Source organism: Trichechus manatus, unplaced genomic scaffold (genome assembly GCF_000243295.1).
Source record: "Trichechus manatus latirostris isolate Lorelei unplaced genomic scaffold, TriManLat1.0 scaffold00136, whole genome shotgun sequence".
NCBI classification, from domain to species: Eukaryota; Metazoa; Chordata; class Mammalia; order Sirenia; family Trichechidae; genus Trichechus; species Trichechus manatus.
Window position 1 is genome coordinate 2,206,824 of NW_004444072.1, and position 21,692 is coordinate 2,228,515.

Here is a 21,692-nt window from a genome sequence, read left to right on the forward strand (position 1 = left end):
CAGCATTTCCTCATGTGTCTATTGGCTGCTCGAATGTCTTCTTTGGTGAAGTATCTGTTCACTTCCTTTGCCCGTTTTTTAATTAGATTATTTGTCTTTTTGTTGTAGGGATGTTGGATTTTCTTGTAGATTTTAGAGATTAGACCTTTGACTTGTAATGTCCAAAAATTTTTCCCAGTCTGTAGGTTCTCTTTTTACTTTTTTGGTGAAGTCTTTTGATGAGCATGTTTAATTTTTAGAAGATCCCAGTTATCTAGCTTATCTTCTGGAGTTTGTGTGTTGTTGGTTATGGTTTATCCTGTTAATGCCGTGTATTAGGGCCTCTAGCGTTGATCGTATTTTTTCTTCTTATGAACTTTATAGTTTTCAGTAGCCATAGCTCTTAATCACTGTGCCACCAGGGCTCCAGGCCACAAGTAAGGACAGGGTTAAAATGCACAGTAAAGTGCCAGAAGGCTTGGATTTGAGGTTGACTTGTTTTTTCTTGTGATTTTGCCTTGGGCAAGCTGCTTCACTTCCCTGAGCCTCAGTCCTCTCATCTATAAAATGGAGAAAGTAGCAGTGCTATTTATCAGGGTTTGTGTGAAGGTTAAGTGAGGCTTGATAAGCTCTTGAAATAGAGCCTAGAGTGTATAATAAATGCTTACTGACTCTCCACTGAGCTGCTGAAGCCACGCCAAGATGGCAGTGCTTATTGGTGTCCTCTGAGGTGTTCTTTGTCTCTTTGTAAGGTGACCTCAGGAAAAGGTGCTGGGAGAATTCTCCAAGCCTATGTGTCCCTGGCAAAGAAATAGCCAAAATAATTAGACTGGGTTCCAATCTACAGAAAATAATACAGAGATATAGACGTGTTTTCCTAGCAACCCATCTCTTTTAGGTTGGGCTTTCAAGAAAGGCCATGGACTTAACCATGGACTTTGGAGCCAGACGTGGACTTGGGCAAGTCACTGAACTTTCATTGTGCCTCTGTAAAATGGGACTAAATCTCTCCATCCTACCCCTCTTCCTGGTCTTACCATGATGTCCCTCCTTCCCCCCACTCACAAAGGCTCTCTTGTCCCCTCCTCCTGTTGGCTCGGAAGGAGATGAGGATGCCCAATTATCTCCTGTAGACCTCTGGCTCCCTCCATCTCACTCCTGTCTTCCCCATCAGCGACTTCCTCTTGTTTAGTGTGGCTACCGCCAAAGGCTGAAACTGCACTTACACGGATCCCCCCTCCAGATCCTGGAGACAGTCTTGATGGAATAAATGTATAAAGCCTCAATCTCAAAACACATCCATCCCAGAGCTGCTGTATTCTCAGCTGGATAGGGATGTGAGGCCACCTTTCCTATGCTGTGCTCAACCCAAGATGCCTGCATGCCCCATCCTGAGGCATGAAGTTAAATCGACTTGCCCAAGGAAATTGTAATTGATAAATATTTATTCCTGCCCCCTACTTCACTCATACCAGAACCAAGTAGGGTTCTTGAGCTGGGCCGTACAAATAAAGCTCTAATTCCATTAGTACTTTCTTTAATTTTGATACTTAGGAATAATCCTGTCCCCAATCCATTTGTTCCATTACTTGCCCACCTTTCTGGATTTGTAAATGGTTTTCCCCATCACAGTCTTTGGTTGCTGGATTGCTTTCTTCTTGATGAGGTCACAATTTAGATTTTGTCTTCTCATTGTTTCATGTTTCTTTTTCTTCAGAATTGTCAACTTGTGAGATGCACTAGAAAAACATAAAAGTTTTTATAACACACTGTATGCTGAAGGGTGAGTGGGTGGGCAGTCAAACAATCCCCAAGTCACAAGAATCAGTTGTTACTAGTTCTGTGAAGGGAAGGTAGTCTGTATGTTCCAACAAATGTCCAAATTCTGTTATTGGGCAGAAATTTTGTTATATTAAAAATGGAACTAAGAGGGCCACTGAGTGGGGCTCTGAAATTTTGGGGCATGGAAATTAAAAAAAAAAATTTTTTATTCTTGTAGTTTAGCTGAAGTTTACATTTCAAGTTAGTCTCCCACACAAAAATTTATACATACATTGTTATGTGACCCTAATTGCTTTCCCTATACTGTGACAGCACACTCCTCCTTTACACCCGATTCCCCATATCCATTCAACCAGATACTAATCTTCTCTGCCTTCCCATCTCACCTCCAGACAGAAGCTGCCTGTCTAGTCTCTTGTATCTACTTGAGCTAAGAGGCACACTCCTCACTAGTATCCCTTTATGTCCCACAGTCCAGTCCAATCCCTGTCTGAAGTTGTCCTCAGAAATTGTTTTAGCTCTAGGCTGATAGAGAATCTGGGGGCCGTGCTTTCTGAGGTTCCTCCAGTCTTAGTCAGACCATTAAGTCTGGTCTTCTTATGGGGCATGGAAATTGTTAATGTGAGATATTTATTATACCCCAAACTCATCTTTATGGAGCCCGGTGGAAAAAGAAGTAAATATCGATGAGGCTAAACTTCTTGTGTGTGCCAGACAAATCTTGTGGGTCTAATTAACCTTTCAATCAGCATCCATACTGCCTTTTCAGTCAGCATCCATTCTGTTCAAGTTGCTGCCTTTTCGATCAACATCCATACTGTTCTTCAACGCTTGCAAATGTTGGTCTGCGTCCATCCTGGGAGGTAGGTTGGGAGGCAGGTCAGCATTTTTATCCCTGTGATCAAGGAGAAAAATGAAATCCCTGAGGTGAAAGCGTTTGCTTGTGTCAAGCAGTGACCAAATGGCAAGGTTCTCATCCATGTTTCCAGCCAGAGTGCGCATCTCAGGGCTGGAGGCTGAGTCACACAGCCAGGCTGCTTCCTAACATCCCAAATTAGACAGAAGGTTTGAATTTCCCTACAAGTAAGAGCAAGAGCAGTAGATTGTTGGAATGAAGTGTTTACACACCACTGCAGAGAAAAGAGCTTATGACAGACTTAAGATTTAAGCTGTGTGTTTAAAGAGAAAAGAGAGGAAGCACAGAGATGGTTGGGATCATTTTTATGGCTGAAATGTCAGTGCAGACTAATCCAGTCTTCATAGGGAAACAAATGGATAAAAGGGCCCAGAGATGTGTGCAAAATATTTTGGAGGCAATAAGGCTGAGGTTGACAATGGAAAAGATAGGGGTAAGAACACTTTATTTTAGGATACAGCATAGAGTTAAAACCACAGAAGTACCCATTATCAGAACTAGAGATTGAGTGTGATTTAAAATTACTCTGCATACGCTAATCACATTAACGTTGTACTCTACTAGACACTTTAATTGCCTCCAACTGCTACAAACACAGCAAATCTGTAGCATCAAAGAAGTCATCATGTTCCATAAACGGCCATTTTATAATTCACCAAGTGGAGAATCTACTTCAATAGAGAATGTCCTGGGATCTTTGGCACAGTGATAAAAGGAAACCAGGGACCCTAATTAAAAGGTAGGGATAATGGACCAATTATGTGAAACTACTCGAATTCAGACTATGGGGATATATGATTACAAAGGTATTTGATTTCAAGGCAGCAAATGATAGAGAAATGAAATGACAATGAGAAATTAATGTGTTTGAAAGAGGGTTGAAACACTTCATCACATCACACCAAATGGCAATTCCATTAAAAAGTATGAAGAACCAGTAGGGGTAAAAATCTCCAACATCTAATTTGACTTAAAAAAGGTTTAAAAAAATCTGTGATTAAACCCACAGAATCAGTAGGTCAAAAGAGTCATTCATTGTGACCTTTTGCCTTCAGGCTGGGGCTGCCCATACCATCCTGGTAGATAATTGTCTACCCTATTCTTAAGGTTCTTGTGGAAAGGAAATTCCAAGGCCCCCTTGGTAACACACACCACTATCTGGTGGCAGAACAAGGGACAGCCTAAAATCCCTAAAAACTACAATTATTCACTTCCCTTTGTTCTGGTGCTAGTCCTGATCAAGCTCAAGATCCTCTGTTTATATGATCACATGATTTAAAAAGATCATTTAAGGCTCGCCCAACATCATCTCTTAACCGAGGTTTAATAACGCAAAAAAAAGTTTGTGCAATAACTGATGGTGAGGAGAGGTACTTGAATGTGTCTTAGCTGTGCTCTCTGGCTGCCCCAGAATGACCTTCTGACCCTTTTTCAGCAAGCCAGCTCTGTCACTTCCTTCCAGGCCTAGCTTCACTCTAGTCTTGCTCTGTTCCCAAGCCACCTCTTAGGCGTTATGTTGTACCGGGGCAAAGAGTTGAGCCAGATTATGAAACCACAACACGTGCTTCCAATCTCTCTTCACTTCTTCCAAGCCCCCTCCTCTATGCTTTTTTGGGTGGCGGGGGCAGCAGTGTCCAGAGTCTTATTCTCCCTCCTTCTGAGTAATGAGATTAACCTGTCTTTTCTCTCTCCCGTGTACTCCCTATAACTCTGCCAGAAAAAAACAAGGTGACACTTGGCTAATTTTTTGCTAATGCGCATATGTGGGAGCTGTCTAGGGAAGCTTCCTTTTGCCAGGTAATTTGTACATTTTAACAGCAACCTTCTGCAGATTTTGTCCTCTCTTGTGTTGTGTACTGCTAATGGTGGGAATTTTTAACTAATTAAGAAGAGTTGGGCAGCATGCTAGGCTGGAAGTGTGCTGTTATTGGTCTGGTACGATTTTGCTATGTCCTACCTCTCAGATCTAGGACAGAATTTTTACTGACCCATGGCAGGGCTGGGACTTCTCTTTTAATTTATTCTTTTTAACTACTTTTAAAATTGGAACTGTAATGCATGCACAATAAAAAATAAACCTCTCTCTTACTCCGACTCCCCAGTCGCCATCCCCCTTAGCATAAAATACAGCCCTCTTGACAAAGTACATATATACTTAACAGATGCTAGCTACATGAATAAATATATTTGTATCAGATAATAAGAAGAAATAGGAGGAAAAGTTGGAAGCCACAGAATTAAACAGGCTCAGCATATGTGAGGGGCGGCTTTATGAAATAAGAGCGTTTTATAAGCATATGAAGGACAAGAATAGTTTTGTTTTTTTTTTTTTTTTGAAGATTTATTATTTAAAATCAACAAATTTTGAGGATATATTATATGTCAGGTTCTGGGCTGGTGCAGAGGGTATGAAGGTGAATCCTATGTAGTGTCAAACTCTAATGAGCTCAACTGGTATGGAGAAAAGATCATTCTTGAACTTTGTGGAGCATTTGATATCTCTGGCTCTGCTTATATCATTGACTCTCTCCTTCCCCGATGAGATTTTTGGCCTGATTGTGCCACAGGAATCAAACTTCATATGTGTTAGTTTTAGTTCATTGAATCTGGAGCCCTTCTTCTCCCTCCTGTACTCCAGTTTCTCTTAGGGGTACTCTACCCACTGAGTAGTGCTTACTGCGTGAAGTCAGCATCCGCTTCAACTCCCTGTGCCCCTGTTCCAGTTAACTATTAAGGCATTGTAAGCTAACCTAGAAATGGCTCTCAAATCCATTCCTAGAACAGCCTGGTTCACTGTCTCATCACACTTTACTTGGATTATTACAGTGCCTCCTAAGCCTGTGTGTCTCTAGTCTCCCGGCTCTGATTTATTCCTTTAACCACCATCAGAATTTCCCTGGGGGGAATCACTTTTCAGCCCAAAAGTCTCCAACAGTTCCATTTCAAGACAAACTTCATTCTCCCTAGTAGACACACAAGGCCCATCATAACCTGGCACCCAGCTTCCCTTCTAGCATCATCTCCTACCCTTCTCTGACATGCTCCCTATATACTAACCACACTGACCTACTTCCCTGAAAAGGTCATGCATTCTCACCATCCCTGTCTTTGTTCATGGTCTTTGCCAGCTAGGATGACATGGGTTTTAGGTTTAGAACTCCTGTTTCCATTAGACGAGCTTAGAGGCATCCTTCAAGAAAGCAAAAGTGTTTCCTCCTCCTTTAATAAGAAGTTCCTGACTCTAGAAGACATAATGAATTGCTCCTCTAAGCTCATAAAGCACTTAGTACATACCTCTACTGCAGCCCTCATTGTACTATATTGTAATTATTTATTCATGAGTCTTTTCCCCACATGAGCCTGAGCTCAACAGAGTCAATTTACAAGTAATAACTGCCTATTTCTCCCTCTACCAGGCCCTGATAACCACTAAACTACTTTCTAGCTGTATGACTTTGCCTATTCTAAATATTTTATGTAAGTGAGATCATACAATATTTGTCCTTTTGTGTATGACTTATTTCATTCAGCATAATGTTTTCAGTGTTCATCCATGTCACAGTGTGTATCAGAACTTCATTTCTCTTTAAGACTGAATAATATTTCATTGTATATATATACCTCATTTTGTTTCTCCATTCATCTGTTGATGGATGTGGGTTGTTTCCACCTTTTGGCTATTGTGAATAATGCTGTTATGAACACTGGTGTACAAATATCTGTTGGAGTCCCTGCTTTTAAGTCTTTTTAGCATATACCTAGGAGTGGAATTGCTGGGTCATAAGGTAATTCTATGTTTAACTTTTTAGGAATTGCCAAACTGTTTTCTACAGCGGCTGCACCATTTTATATCCCCACCAGTAATGGGTCAGGACAGCATATCCTTGGCCAACACTTGTCGTTTTCCATTTTTATGGTAATAGCTATCCTAGTGGGTGTGAAGTGGCATTTCATTAAGGTTTTCCATTTGCATTTACTTAATGACTAATAATATTGAACAACTTTTCATGTACTTATGGGCCATTTGTATATCTTCTTTGGAGAAATGTCTATTCAAGTTCTTTGCTCATTTTTAACTGGGTTTTTGTCTTTTTGTTGTTGAAGAAATCATACACTCGATGGTTCCAGTCAGGTTGGCTCTGTGACATTTTTCTTTTCCAGCAGAGTGGCAGTCAGAGAGCAGGTATGGAGAAAGCCCATAGCTGGATTTATGCAAAGCTGTAGATTGGCAAGGTGGGCACACATGAAGGACAAGGACATGCTGGTGAGAATGTGGTTGGAAGCCTTGGCCATGAGGCCCAGTCTGGGAAAAAAGTATAGACAAGAGTGCTGATAAATTGAGAGAGTAGGAGCAGATGGAGGAAGTAAAGGTCTTGCTAAGATTAGCAGGTGTGCTTAGTGGAAGTAAGGGAATGGGATTGATGAAGGGCAGAGTTTGGGGCTGAAAATGGATTTCTTAGTGTAAGCTTTCAGAGATGAAACAGTTCTGGGGGTTTGGATGTGGGAATGGGTGAATAAAGGAAAAGTTAGTTGGGAGCAAAAAAAAAACACAGGATATGTGAAGTGATATGGCTGGAAAGTTGACAGAAAGTTCTGATGACATTAATGGGCGACTGGAAAAAAAAAAGCTCTCCCTGAAGAACAACATGTGGAGACCTCATTTTGTGAGTGTCCCTCCCTTAAGACAATGAGCCAACACAATAGCAAGTTTCATATTCCAGGTTTTTTGCTTCTCTTGAAAAATAAGATGATTCTGGCAGCATTGAGCCCGGAGTCCCTCATGGAATATTGTTCCTCATGGAACAATAAGATTCCTCATCAGTTTACCTGAGTCCCCATTGCTTCATACTGCTGTCCCCAACTGGCTAAGTGTTGGTTGCTATTTGTCATTATGCTCATACTGTATTTCTTGGAGTTAAGAGGTAAGGGAGCTATTTCTTACATCCATGCCTCTATAAAAATTGGAAAACCAACAATGAATTGGGAAGGGTAATCCTCTGTATTTGATATGCAAAGTATATCACTGTTAAAAAATGACAAATTTTGATGCTATTATGAAACAAACCCATCCAGCTTCACTCATTATATCACCTACGTGGCCCCCACAGGCATTTGAGTTTACAGTGGCTCCTGTAATAAAATAATAGTAGAAATACAGTCAAATACATGAGAGAGAATTTACAAAAGCGCTGTGATAAGCAATGGTAATTTTTATAGGGAATCAAATTAGTCTATCCTATTTTATTTTTGCTGATAGAATAATCTTATGAAATCCCTGGTAATAAATAGATTCCCTCAAAGTGCTACCTAACTCAATAGCCACTGAGGATGATTTAATGAATTCACACAGTGGTTCCTCAGTGGCTAGGAGGCATCGATGTAATTCCCCGAGTGCCTAACTTCTTGGCAACCAAACCCGAGTTGATTCTGAAGACTCACAGAGACCCTATAGGACAGAGTAGAACTGCCCCATAGGGTTTCCAAGGCTGTAATCTTTATGGAAGCAGATTGCCAGATTTTGTCTGCAGAGACACTGGTGGGTTCAAACTACTGACCTTTCAGTTACTAGCCAAGTGCTTTAACCACTGCATCACCAAGACTCCTTTTGTAGAAGACAGCTCCAAGGAAAATGGGTGAAGGATCTTTAGTGTCAGAGGAGAGGAAGAATATGGAAGTGAATGTTTTTGGCAGGTCTAACTTGCCACACTCTTGCCCACGAAGAAAGGCAATTTCTATGCATTCCTTAATGTTGAGTATCATGACAAAATAAACATAATGCAAGCCATAGGAGCCTAATAGTTTAAAATCAACATCTTGGATTGACTCAGGAAGCAAATGGGTTGCCAGTGTGGACCAGCATATTGATATAATCTGCTATTTCCTTGAAGCAGTTTGGTCTTCCACTTTCGGCTCAAGTTAGCTCCCACATTAAGCATGTGGAGAGCAATCGAATAAGCAGGCTCAGAGGTTGAAATGTGTCTTTAGAGGAAAAACAGGAAATCAAATGAGATTGAAGTTTGAGAAATGAAAATTGTCATAATACATTGAGGGAGAAAATAATCTGAAGGCCAAGTGTGCAGTGAGTCAGAAAAATCCGGAAAGTTGTAATGTTAGAGCCTGTGAACTGGAAACTAGATATGAATTCATAACCTACAAGGGTATGAATGGCGGCAAGAAGTCAGTAAATAGCGTCAGTGTTATTTTCAGAGGCCGAAGGAAGGATATTATGGACCAGGAACTTGAATAGCTCAAATTCTAGGCATCTCATTAAAGATGTAAACAAACAGAAGACAGTTTGGTGAAGAGTGACAACAACGTTTAAAGCTGAGACTCAAATATGAGGAAAAGTTTCCAAGAGTTAAAACTATGTACTGCTGGTATGATATGGATCTAAAATTTTAAGGGCATCTGTGACTTTTAAAATTTTGAAAAATTACTCATCAGAACCCAACCATTAGTATGTGGATATAAGAAATAAATTGGCACAAGCATCATGGAGTTACCTGGAATTAGCATTGTATTAATGCCTTGCCTATCTTTTGTTGCCCTGCTCTGAGAAATAGTCTGAAGGAACTATTAGACAGTATTTGCTGAGGAATGACTGTGATATTTTGGCTCTTTTTCTAACTCTAACTTCTATGAATTTTAAAATGCTATGAAAACACTTCAGCAAGAATTTTGGCAAAATATTTATAATTTCTTCAATAACATTGCTCATGGAATAGGAGAAATGGAAAGCAATCACTTAGTAACTGCGGAGGACAAGCAGGAAGGAGGAGAAACAATTGCTTACTCTGCTGTTCATGATGAAAAAAAAAAACCTGAGTTTAGCTATTAAAAATCCTGTTGGGAGCTGAAAATTGCACGTTAGAGGAACACGCTGCTTCCCATCCCCATATCGAAGAAAAAGGACTTACAGTTTGGCTGTTTGTGTGATGAAGAAGTACAGCTATAACATCAGCAGGCGTGTGACCAGCGGCTTGTGGGTGACAAGCACTTATGGGGATAGAAAGAAATCTGGCACAGGCCTTGGGCTTCTGGCATCATCAGTTACAGGTCTGCCAAGATGCTTTGGGAAACATTTTAATTTAAATGCCACGTCTATTTCAACGAAGTCTTCCTGGTTTGACCTGTTGGGAGTGCAGAGTGAGATGGATAGGTGCTCATTTTGGAGGGCATTAGGGAATGAGGTGGTGGCTTTATAAACAGCATCCTGGAGGTTTAAACCTCAATATGCCCTACTCACCCAAGGAAACCCACTGCGATCGTTGTAGAATAAACGGCTGTCCTAGCATTTTACTTGTGATTGGTCAATGGGGGGAGAAACATTAGATACTAACGCAGAAAGTGCAGAGATACCTCCAGGGATTTACTGAAAATATCAAAGTTAGAGAACTTTAAGAATAAAGGCTACAGCATTCTTTCCTTCCCCCATAGCATACTCACAGGCTATTACGATTATAAATTGGAGAAGGCGGATTAAGAATCTGATTTGAATTATTTGGATATATTTTTCTGCAAAACTATTACAAGACGGAAAAAACTAGTATTTTTTTAAACAAAACTAGACAAGAAAGGTAGCAAAAGGATGGGACTGAATAAAATATGAAAACATTGTTGCCCACCGATGGGAAAATATTTCTGTTAATGTAGGCCCAGGTTGGCAAGAGATAGATAAAAGCCCGAGCGAGGGTTAACAAAAACATGAATCCAGAGGATCAGAAGAATAAAACGTCCCCAAGAATAACTTGAAGGTGTTTGATGTTGTTTTCTGGGGTCAAGGACAGGTATGTATATGAATGTAAAGCATGTTTCCTCCGAGGCTACTTGGCAGTTTGCTACATCATGCTAATGCAAACAAGGTCTTCCAGTTCATCCCCCAGCAGATGGATCAGCTGCTTGTTCACGTCCAGCAGAGTGCGTTTCCCGGAAAAGGAAACACACAAGTTTGATGGAGGTGTAGGGTGCGACAGAAGGCGTTGAGGTTGGAGCCCAGGGAGCCTGGGCTGGAGAGGTGGGTGGGGCTAGGCAGGGTGGGGCCTTAGGTACCACGCTGAGGAGTTTGGGCCCTGTTAGGTGTGAGGGAGGTGTGTGCAGGGGAATGACACGATCAGGGTTGAGTTTTAGGCAGGTCATTCGGCCTGAAGCATGCTCAGGGAGACCAGAGAATGGAAGAACTCGCTGAGGTGATACCCCCAAAGATGAGCCTGACCCAGGGCTGGGCCCGCAGGGGGCCGGACCATCGAGCATCCCTGGCGGCAAGATTAGGAAGGGGGCTGGGAGGGATGGCGGAGATAAATGTGGGGCTACTAAGAGCACAGCATAGGCTCCGCCTGTATCCTCTGCCTTTCACCCCTCACTCCCACCCCCAGCATCCTTGCAACTAGTTGAATCAATTCACAGTTCAGGAGCCCAAGGAAACGGAATTGGCTTTAATATGTGAAATGGGTTTGTGAAATGGGTCTGACAGGCTAGTGTAGCCCAGTGAGGTGGGGGTGGGGTGGGGGGGATACGTACGGATGGCATTTTCCCGAACTCGGTGGGTTGCTATGAGTCGGAATCTACTCGACGGCAACTGGTTTGCTTTTGGTTTGGATAGGAAGGGAACCAGTTCCCCGCGCGGGGCGGGGAGAAGTGGGAGGCGCAGCAGCTGAGCCCCCGAGCCTGGACCTGCTCTCCAGGCCCGTGGCCTGTGCTGTCGTTGCGCCTTGGGGCGTCGGACGGGTGATTGGCAGTTGCGGCAGATCCACCGGAGGGGGGTTATTAAGAACCCGCGGCCGTCGCCGGTCTCCGTCCCTCGGCAGCGAGGTCCCCGTGGCCCGATGACCTGGCCTCGGCGAGAGCAGCCGCGACGGCGGCGACCAGCAGCCTGGCGGTGGGTCCGGGGAGGGGAGAGGGAGGGTCCCCACGGCCTGTAGGGGGCAGCGCCGAGCGCGGGCGGAGACGGCCGCAGGGCGAGTGGGTCTGGGCTGCTCCCTCGAGGAGCTGCCCCTTGGGCCGCACTAGCGTCTGGGACAGCCGGGCCACCCCTCCCCGCCGCGCGCTTCCTCACAGCGCCGCGGGCCCTTAGTGGGTCCTGGGGGGTGGTGGTGGAAAGCGCGGAAGGGCCCGGCACGCGGCGGCCTTGGAGGAGTTGGGGTCCGCCCGCGGCCGCGTGACCCTCGGGAGGCGCCTCCGTGTGGCCGGACAGTGTCTGAGCGTCCGCCGCTTCCCCTTGGCCTTGTGCCCGAGGTGGGCGCCCTGGCCCTTGGAGTGGGTGTCTGACCCCCCAGGGAGGGTGCCCCTTTCCCGCGCGGTGGGTGCTCCCGACCCTGGGGTAGGTGCCCTCAGCCCTCAGGGAGAGCGCCCCGTTACCTCGGGATGGGAACCTCGCGCCTGTGGGGTGGGAGCTCCTTTACCCCGGGGTGGGCGCCCGGCCGCGCGGGTTATTTTTGGCGCCCGCGGCGGCGCGTGTGTCGGGGCGTGTTTTCTTTCCCCAGGTGCCGGGAGCCCGGCTCTGCCGCCGCAGGAGCTGACTTGGGTCGCTCTCTTCTCTCCCCTGCAGGAATCTTCCGATAATTCTGTCACCACGACTTTAACCGTACGCGAGGCGAGCTCGAAACAAACATCACATCGAAATTAAAAAAAAAAAAGCGGAAGAAGCGGCCAAGGCGGCGGCGGCGGGAGGAGGAGAGGAGGAGGGGCCGCGCGGCGGCCCGAGGCGGCGGCGGGGACGCGGGGACGCGGCTTTGTGCTGGCGGGTCGCGGGGCGCCTATGGCGGAGTGCGGCCGGGGGGGCACCGCCGGCGGGGCCCTGCCCACCTCCCCGAGCCCGGCCCTCGGCGCCAAGGGCTCCCTGAAAGCCGCAGCCGGGGAAGGCGGCGGCGGCGGGGGAGGTCGCCTCGGCCAGGGGCGGGCGCGCTATGACAGCGGCGGGGTTTCCAACGGAGACTGCAGCCTCGCCGTGTCCGGGGACGAAGCCCGAGCCAGCCCCGCCAGGGGACCCCGCGGCGCTGCGGTCGCCCTGACCCCCAGTCCAGCCGCTGGCCCCCTCCCCCGGGAAAGCAAGCCGGGCGGCCTGCCCCGCCGGAGCAGCATCATCAAGGTAGGTGGAAGAAGGGCGCTCATAGCCCACCCCCAGCCGCCCTTGGGGTCTGTTTCCACCAGGGGAGGGGTGTAAGGAGGGAGATGTAGGGAGAGCCCACTGCTACCAGGAACCACTGGTGCGCCAGTGCTTAAGGTGCTTGAGCACGGAATGGATGCAAATTGCATTTGGAAAGAATGGAGAGGTGATCCCCAAGGTGCAGGGGGAACTGTGTACAGGCATCCCCAGTTGAACTTGGGGCTGTCACCTCTTGCAGAATTGGCCTGAAATTATGACCTGTACCTGCCTGGGCAGGGCATGCTTTTCTTTGGTAGCCTATGCTGGTTAACAGACTCCCTGTAAGGTTTCCTATTGTATTTCAAGGACAGTCGAGGATTATATGGAAACATTTTCTTAAAAATTCCAAGAGGTGAACAGAGATTGTTTAATAGGTTTCTTCTGATCTGTATATATAGTTGCCTCTTGCAAATGGTTATACTTGGAGGGTACATAATCTGTAGTCACTCAGTCATATGGAGAAATGAAGTAGGTTTCTGAGCATAAATGCAGATTGCTGCTTTCTTGGGCTCAAAAGCCCTGAGAGATTACAGTGCTACATGCTTTAATCTTTTCCTTACTGCAGTAGGCAGGCCTCCCGTTCTTCTGTGAAAGTTGTTTGGGGCAGTTTGCTCAGGTTTCTTATCTTTTGTACCATGTTATTTAGCAGAAGAAAGCCAGCGATTGTTCTGTGCGTTTTAAACTCAGAGAAGTACTATTAGGAACTCCTGAGTTTGTTGTGGTTTCATTCTAATATCACAGTTTGGTCACAGTGTAAAAATATTTCTTATGACATGAAGTGAAAAAACAGTTGATGAGCTAGGAAGAGCAGAGCCTTGGGTAAGACCAGCCCATTCTGCTCAAGTTTGGAGCAAATATGAAAACGTTGCTTTCTGAAAATCAAGGGGTTACCAGGACTTGAGCAGTAAAGCACATTGACAGGGCTGCACCCATACTTCCTGTGGCTGATAGCCAGTGGGAGAGAGGGCAGAATGTGTCACAGTGAAGACAGTTGGCACTGATGGTGTTTGGAATTTAATTGGATCTATAAGAAATCTTCCAAGTTCTGTAAAAATGTCTGATAATGTTAGCAACTTCTGCAGTAATGTAGTGCAATACACCGCCTTGATATAGTCTGTGTAACAGACAGTTGTGAAACTACTTTTCGCCTTGTCATCTGTTTGCATAGTTTATGTCTGGGCAAGGGCACAATTGAAGGACTTAAAGATCAAGTGTATTAACTATGTGCAGCACATGTTTAGAGTTAAACTAAGGGAGTTAAACTAAGGAAGGTAAAACATATTTTTGCTGCATATGTAGCTTTTAGTGACTTATATTTTCCTTTGGTCTGTGGCTTATGTTTCATGGAAGTTGCTTTCAACTGTGCATGATAATACCACTGACAGAGTTACGTGTCATTGTTTTTGGTGTTTACCAAATATCTGTGATGATTTTGCATTGTGGTGTTAAATTAATGAACTTGAGGTAAGGATTCCAGAGAAGATACCAGCCTACCAAATTTTAACCTCCTCTTCCAATTTTTTTTTTTTTTTTTTTTAGGACTTATTATTTGCATTAAAAAAAATGTAAACTTCGTTGGTGTTTGTAGTGGGATTCACAGTGTAACTTATTTAGTTACAGTCAGCATCAGTTTTAATTACATTCATGGGAGATGAGAAAGAGGGATGATTTATCAATATTTCTGATACATGGAATTGAGAACTTGTCAATAGATATCATTTCTTCATTGACTACTCTAGAAGAACATGGGGACATGGTTAATTGTCCAGAAATCACTGGTTTTAGAAATGACGTTGGTACTTTTATTGAATTCTGGAACTTTCAGGTATTTTCTCACTTTTCTTTCTCCTAATGAAGGCAAGGAAACCCTGGTGGCGTAGTGGTCAAGAGCTACAGCTGCTAACCAGAAGGTCACAGTTCAAATCCACCAGGCTCTCCTTGGAAACCCTATGAGGCAGTTCTACTCTGTCCTTTAGGGTTGCTGTGAGTTGGAATTGACTCGAAGGCAACGGGTTTGGTTTTTTTTGGAATGAAAGCAATTGGCTTCTTGTTCACTGTTGCATCCCTAGATACTCAGTGCCAGCAACCTAGTAGAGGCTGCTTATTGAGTGAATGAGGGAAAGAAGGAATGCTGAGCAAGTACAAGTTTTCTATTTTAAGTTTTGTTAATTTCTAAAACAAGTGGTTTTGGGTTTGCCAGTCCCATGTCTTGTTCATGATCTTGTACCTCCTGAGTTAACTTAATTGATTCGTTTTTCTTGCCTCCATTTTCACCTTGCATTTTGCCTTTTAAAAGTTGAAAGTTGAGCAAGCCGAGGTTATGTGATTCATAGGAAAGTAGGTATGCTATAGTTAGATAAGTAACTACTTGATATGTTTCTCCTTGAATTGGTACCTTGACAGATCGAGATTTTAGGGGTTTAGAGTGGTGTATTTTTTTCTATTCTTTCACATTTTTTCATTGTCTTTAGATGAAGGTTTACAGAGCAGATTAGTTTTTCAGAAAACAATTAATACACATACTGTTTTGTGACATTGGTTGCCAACCCCGCGACATGCCAACACTCCGTTTCTCGACCTTGGGTTCCCCATTTCCATTCTTCCAGCTTTCCTGTCCCCTCTTGCCTTCTCATCCTTGCTCCTGGGCTGGTGTATCCATTTAGTCTCGTATACATGGTTGAGCTACATGTATTATTGTTTGTTTTATGGGCCTGTCTAATCTTTGGCTGAAGGGTGAACCTCAGGTTTGATTTCAGTACTGAGTTAAAAGGATGTCAAGGGGTAGTGTGGTATATTTTAAAGATATAACTTACATCATCAAGACAATATCCTAATAGAATAAACAGGTCTTTCATGTAACAGCAAATTTGGCAGAATTCTTTATATTACACTTTTGTTAAAAAAAAAAAAAAAATCACAGAAATGTTAGTAGAGTCAGTGCTGTTGGAAAGTGAAAAGGCAGTAGTGCCATCTTTCCTTGGTTTCCCTATGAATCTTGTTTAAATGTAAGGGCTGAATGCAGTCAGGTGGTCCAAGAGTGGATGTGGGAGTAGATTAGTAGGTGTACTCGTGTCCTAGGGCAGCCTTAACAAAGACCAGAATTGAGTGGTATAAAACAACAGAAATTTATTCTCTCACAGTTCTGGAGACTAGAAGTCTGAAATCAAGTTGCTAAGGTGCAAGACGTATGGTAGAACTACACTGTAAAAGACTTCTTAATTTTTTTGTTTTGTTTGATAAAATGTTATCTTATTCAAACCACCTAGATTTGAAAACTCCGTATTTCTTTATACCCAGTGTTCTATAGCAGCAAAAATTTTAAATGTGTGCATATATTAGGTACTAACTGATCAATAACTGATTCACCAGCCTGAGGGACGGATTGGGACAGTCCTGTAGTTTTTTGTTTTTTCCTTTTTTAATTTTTATTTAATTGTTGTACGTTAAGTGAAAGTTTACAATTGAAGTTAGTCTCTCATACAAAAATTTATACATACATTGTTATGTGACCCTAATTGCTTTCCCTACAATGTGACAGCACACTCCTCCTTTCCACGTTTGATTTCCCATGTCCATTCAACCAGCTCCTGACCCTCTCTGCCTTCTCATTTCACCTCCGGACAGGAGCTGCCCATTTAGTCTAATGTATCTACTTGAGCTAAGAAGCACACTCTTCATGAGTACCATTTTATGTAAAAGACTTCTTTAAAGTGTTGAAAAGCAAAGATGTTGTTTTGAGAACTAAGGTGTGCCTGACCCAAGCTGGACGATAAATAAGGAAGACCAAAGAAGAATTGATGCCTTTGAATTGTGGTGTTGGTGAAGAATATTGAATACACTGTGGACTGCCAAAAGAACAAACAAATCTGTCTTGGAAGAAGTACAGCCAGAATGCTCCTTAGAAGCAAGGATGGTGAGACTGTGTCTCACATGCTTTGAATATGTTATCAGGAGGGATCAGTCCCTAGAGAAGGACATCATGTTTGGTAAAGTAGAGGGTCAGCAAGAAAAGGAAGACCCTCAATGAGATAGATTGACAGACAGGCTGCAACATTGGGCTCAAGCATAGTAACAACTGTGAGGATGGCACAGGACTGGGCAGTGTTTCATTCTGTCGTGCATAGGGTTGCTATGAGTTGGATGAGTTGGAACTGACTCGACAGCACCTAACAACAACACTGTAGGTTGACCAGAATTACATTTCTCATTTCAAACCATTTCTTTGGGATACCATCTGTGTTGTAAATATGGTGTAGAGTAAGGAATTGTTGTAAAACTACATACTCTGCCAAAATAGATGCACAGATCTACACTCCAAGAGCTCCTTGGTTATATGGTAACAGTGTGAAAACTCAGTAAGTGAGCAGCCTTATAGAACCTTTTGTTAATACCTTGAGAAGATAAATACATTGTGAGACTCATCACTAGACTTTTCTGCATTTCCTTAGCTTGTTGAGAATAATGTTACACGTTTTAGATTATCTACAAAGGCCCATTACTGGATTTTTAGGGAAGAAGCCATCATCATATTTGTCATTTTAAGTAATCTAGTAAATAAAAACATCACTTTCATTTTCTGATGATTTATTTCTTCACACCATTCAATCTAGTCCACCGATTTTGAGACAGTTAATTTGGTATCCCATTGTTTACAAATAGCTCAGTCCTTTAATTCATGTGCTTGGTCTAAAATGTAAAGTAACATTTTAGGCCTTAGATTTCTTTTTTAATTTTAGAAATAAATGAAGTTGTAATGTCTATTAGTTTGAATGTTTTATTTTAATCAGAATTAATTGAATACTTTGCTTGGTACTTTTAAATTGAGATGATTTACATGAAGTAAAATTCACTCTTGTTGGTGTCTAGTTCTGTGAGTTTAGACACATACAGTCGTGTAACCACCACCACAATCAAGATATAGAACCGTTCCATCACCTCAAAAAGCTCCCCTGGGCCGCTTTGCAGCCTTTCTCTTCCCCCATCCTCAGACCATGGCAACCACTGATCGTGGGTGTTTTTCTAGTAAGTAGGAAATACAGCTTTTGAATTATTTTCGTATTTAGAAGCAATAACAGTAGCCACCATTTTCTGAACACTCACCATGGAGCCCTGATGGCACAGTGGTTAAGCATTCAGCTGCTAACAAAGAGGTCAGCAGTTCGAATCCACCAGCCACTGCTTGGAAACCCTGTGGGGCAGTTTTGCTCTGTCCTGTAAAGTCGCTATGAGTCGGAGTTGAGTCAATGGCAACGAATTTGGTTTTATGTGCAAAAGCACATGAGAAGTGCTTGACATAATTATCTGATTAACATAATGGTGCATACTTAATGCAGCACCAGTAGAGGCTGGAGGAAACCAGGGTTCAGAGAGTGGAATCACTTGCCCCACCTGGGTGTACTACATCTGTAGTCCAGGTAGCTTTTGTGGTTTGGGAGACCGGATTTGTTTTTCCCCTTTAAGTGTAGGAGACGTGGGAGGGGGAAAAGAATCTCTGTTTCTGCTGGCAGAGGAGTTGACAGATCGTATAGCCAGGCAGTTGTTTAGTCACCTGTTGTGGCAGCTTGACCCCGGCCTCCAGCTTCACTGACACCAATGGTCTGACCTTGCCCGAGGTGGCGGTGCACATTTTTGCTAATATCATTACTGTCATTATCATAGTACTGTGTTGTATGGGAGAAACACTCTCACTGCCTTTACACGAGCCTACGTCTTGATGCTGAGCTTGCTAAAGTGGGGAAGAGGAGACTTTTCATGTCTATTATACATACTTAGACAACGTAATAAAGAGTTACTTACGTGTGTTATATTGGCCTATGGTTTAAGTAACCTAGGCTCCTTGCGGGCAAAAGCTGGGCTGTATGTACATGCTCTGCATAGATGACAAGCACATTTTGAATTGGATTTTAAAAATAATATCTGCATTTGACTTTAGACCCTCCCACCTTTTTTGCTTGTTTGGCGGGGCCTGGAGGTGGGGGAAAGACAACTGCGTGCCCAGCAACTTGTGGCGTATCAGAAATATTAAACACACGGTAACTGGATCACCAAGTGAAGTGGGGTAGATGGGCAGCCTGGATCATTTAGGCCAGAAAATCTAATGGACAACCAGCAACTCACCACTTTACTTGGTGGTAATGCATTCTAGACCACACAAGATAAGTGGTGGAAGGCCGGCATGGGTGCTTGTCTTAGCCTGGTCAAGGAGCTGTCATCACAAAGCTGAGTTCAGTTTTCAAAAGCAGTCAGAGGGTATTCATTTCACACCCTAAAAATTACTTGCCCCCTCTGCTTTTTACCTTCTCCGTTTTCCAACCTCTCTTCCAAGTAGTTGTGTTTGATTTGTGTTATTTCTCACCAAGTTCAAACAGACAGCTGAGTGGAAATTGTTTACTTTGTTAATTGCTGTTATCAGCCACTTATTTTCTTAGAATGCTCTGTCCAGAATCTATTCAGTTCCTTTTATAGTTCTCTATGCTTTGTAAACAAAAAACAAACCTGTTGCTGTCAAGTCAACTCTGACTCATAGCAACCCTATAGACAGAGTAGAACTGCCCCATAGGGTTTCCAAGGAGCAGCTGCTGGATTCAAACTGCCGACCTATTGGTTAGCAGCCATGGCTCTTAACCGCTACGCCACCAGGGTTTCCACATGCTCTGTAGGGGGTCTAAACTAGACTGCTCTTTTTTTTTTTTTTTACTTCCTGCCTCAGTCTCCAACACAATAGGGCAGTGTTATTCACAGCTTAAATGCAAACATAAATGAAGTATGAGCATTGGTAGTTTGTTTGCAGACTTTATTTTATACGTATGTGTCCACGGAGCCCTGGTGGCACAGTAGTTAAGAGTTTGGCTGCTAACCAAAAGGTCAGCAGTTCGAATCCATTAGCTGCTGCTTGGAAATCCTGTGGGGCAATCCTACTCTGCCTGCAGGGTCACTATGAGTCGGAATCTACTCAACGGCAGTGGGTTTGGTTTTGTGGTTTGGTCCAAGAATAGAGGCTGTATTCCTTACTAATAGTGAAATTTTGGGTGCTGTCTATTACTCACCTGGCAGATCTCTGGATTAGTTTAGCTACCTTGTTGTTCCCATGTTAGTGGGATTCTGTAATGTGGAGGTAATTCAAATGTTTTCGCGAGTGGGCCACAGGATCTGAAACCATATGCTTGTAAGCTGCCTGGCCAGCTTTCTTCTGCTGATAATAACGGTGAATCAAGAGGGTTGTGCTTGGCATAGCGTATTGGTCGTGACTCAAACTCAAGTCAGAGCCAGTAGGGAAGTTTGAGTCGTGTCAGAATAATTTCATAGGGTGCCCAAAAGTATGTAATTAATTTCACTGAGCTTCAGCAATAACTATGTGAATGGTCCAAGCCTGCTGGCAGGACACTTGGCACCTGCCTGGTCCCCAGCGGCAGAGGAGGGCAGGTGGCTAGGCTCTCCTGGCCCCCACTTTTAGTCCCATGGCAGGGCTGATTAAATAAAATGTGTTCTCCCTAATAATCTCCAGGGGGCTGCACTCTAGGGTCTAATGGGCTATACTCTGTGCTTGGTGGACTGCAGTCTGTGGTAGGTGGGCTGCACTCAGGTGGGCCGCACTCTGGGTCATGTGGGCTGTACTTCAGTGTTTGTAGGCCTCGCCCTGTGGTTGGGCAGCACTCTGGGGTCAGATAGGCAGTACCCTTGGTCAGGGGGATGCACTGTGTTGTCAGGTGGGCCGCACTCAGGTCAGGTGGGCTGCACTCAGGTCAGGTGGGCCACACTCAGGTCAGGTGGGCTGCACTTTGGGGTCAGATAGTCAGCATTATAGGGTTGGCGAGTGCCCTGTGGCTGCATGTTGCATGTCTGTATTTTTCAGGAGACAGAATAGTGTGGTGTGAAAAGTAACGAGTCTGGAGTTAGGTCCCTGGATCAAATTCCCACTCTCCTTCTTCCTTTCTGTGTGACTCTTGGCAAGATACTTAAGTCTTCATGTTTAGTTTTCCAGTCTCTAAAGTGCAGTGTTGTGAGGATTAGATGAGATGATGTTTGTGAAGTATTCAGTGCAGCATAGTAAGCGCTTGGTAAGTATTATCTAGTATTTTCCTCCCGATTTTTAGTTTCTCTTATTTAAAGTTTATCCTGAGATGAGCAAAATCCTTTGGCTCCCTTTGGGTTGTAGACCACTATTTCTGCCATGCTTATTTTGGAAGTTTTGTGTTTTGAAATTAGACAATGCATACACAGAATTTTCTCAGACATATCCCCATAGATGCTCCCAAGAATGATTCAGGGCTTCGAACTGGTTATTTTCAGTTGGACCCTCTGCTGAGAATTTGCATTTTACCCCCAGGTATACTGAATCAGAATCTACATTTTAACAAGCTCCCCCAGGTATACATAAGAATCACCTGGGAATCTTGTTAAACTGTAGATGTATACATGAGAATCACCCAGGGATGTTGTTAAAATGTAGATGTATACATACGAATCACAGGGGATCTTGTTAAAATGTAGCCTTATACATAAGAATCATCTGTGGAGCTTGTTAAAATGTAGGTGTATACATAAGAGCCATCTGGGGAGCTTGTTCAAATATAGATTCTGATTCAGTATATCTGGGGTTGAAATGCAAACTCTCAGCAGGAGGTCGAACTGAGGTTCGAAACCCTGGATTTGTTACAAATAGATTTGTTGCCTTTCTAAATCTGATGCTTCAGTACAACTGTGCACATATCTGAATAGCCCAAGCTACATGATCAGAGAGTATTGAACATAAATTTCATTAAACCAAGCACCCATATGTCTTGATTTGTACAATGTGGTTCAGATTTACACTTTCTGTCTTGGTGAAGTTATTAATAGTGCCTCCTTTCACTCTCGAAGGCATCATGATTTAAA

The 21,692-nt window shown here is 43.6% G+C and overlaps 1 protein-coding gene and 1 long non-coding RNA gene across 8 annotated transcripts in view; one reads left to right on the top strand and one right to left on the bottom strand.

Annotated features, from left to right (window-relative positions):
• Window positions 1-302: 302 nt before the first annotated feature.
• Window positions 303-11,542, bottom strand: LOC111822171 (uncharacterized). Of its 4 annotated transcripts, none has more exons than XR_002825431.1 (5): window positions 11,195-11,542; window positions 9,595-9,807; window positions 2,500-2,656; window positions 1,577-1,718; window positions 303-779 (listed from the first exon to the last, which is right to left on the bottom strand). It is a non-coding gene; the product is annotated as an uncharacterized LOC111822171 (long non-coding RNA). The 4 variants fall into 4 exon arrangements; XR_002825432.1 differs by lacking the exon at window positions 11,195-11,542 and adding an exon at window positions 9,924-10,679; XR_002825433.1 differs by lacking the exon at window positions 11,195-11,542 and having other exon boundaries at window positions 303-539; window positions 648-779; window positions 9,595-10,675.
• Window positions 11,543-12,367: 825 nt separating this feature from the next.
• PLCL2 (phospholipase C like 2) overlaps window positions 12,368-21,692 on the top strand; it is a 222,339-nt gene continuing 213,014 nt past the window's right edge. For 3 of the 4 annotated variants that reach the window (XR_002825434.1, XM_023739538.1, XM_023739539.1), the window contains exon 1: window positions 12,428-12,761. Coding sequence is in view for 3 of the 4 variants with exons in the window: in XM_023739538.1 (XP_023595306.1) it covers window positions 12,432-12,761 (330 nt within the window). In the remaining variant the exon portion in view is untranslated. Of the gene's footprint in view, window positions 12,762-21,692 lie in introns of all 4 variants that reach the window. The other variant, XM_004385280.1, reaches the window with a different exon arrangement.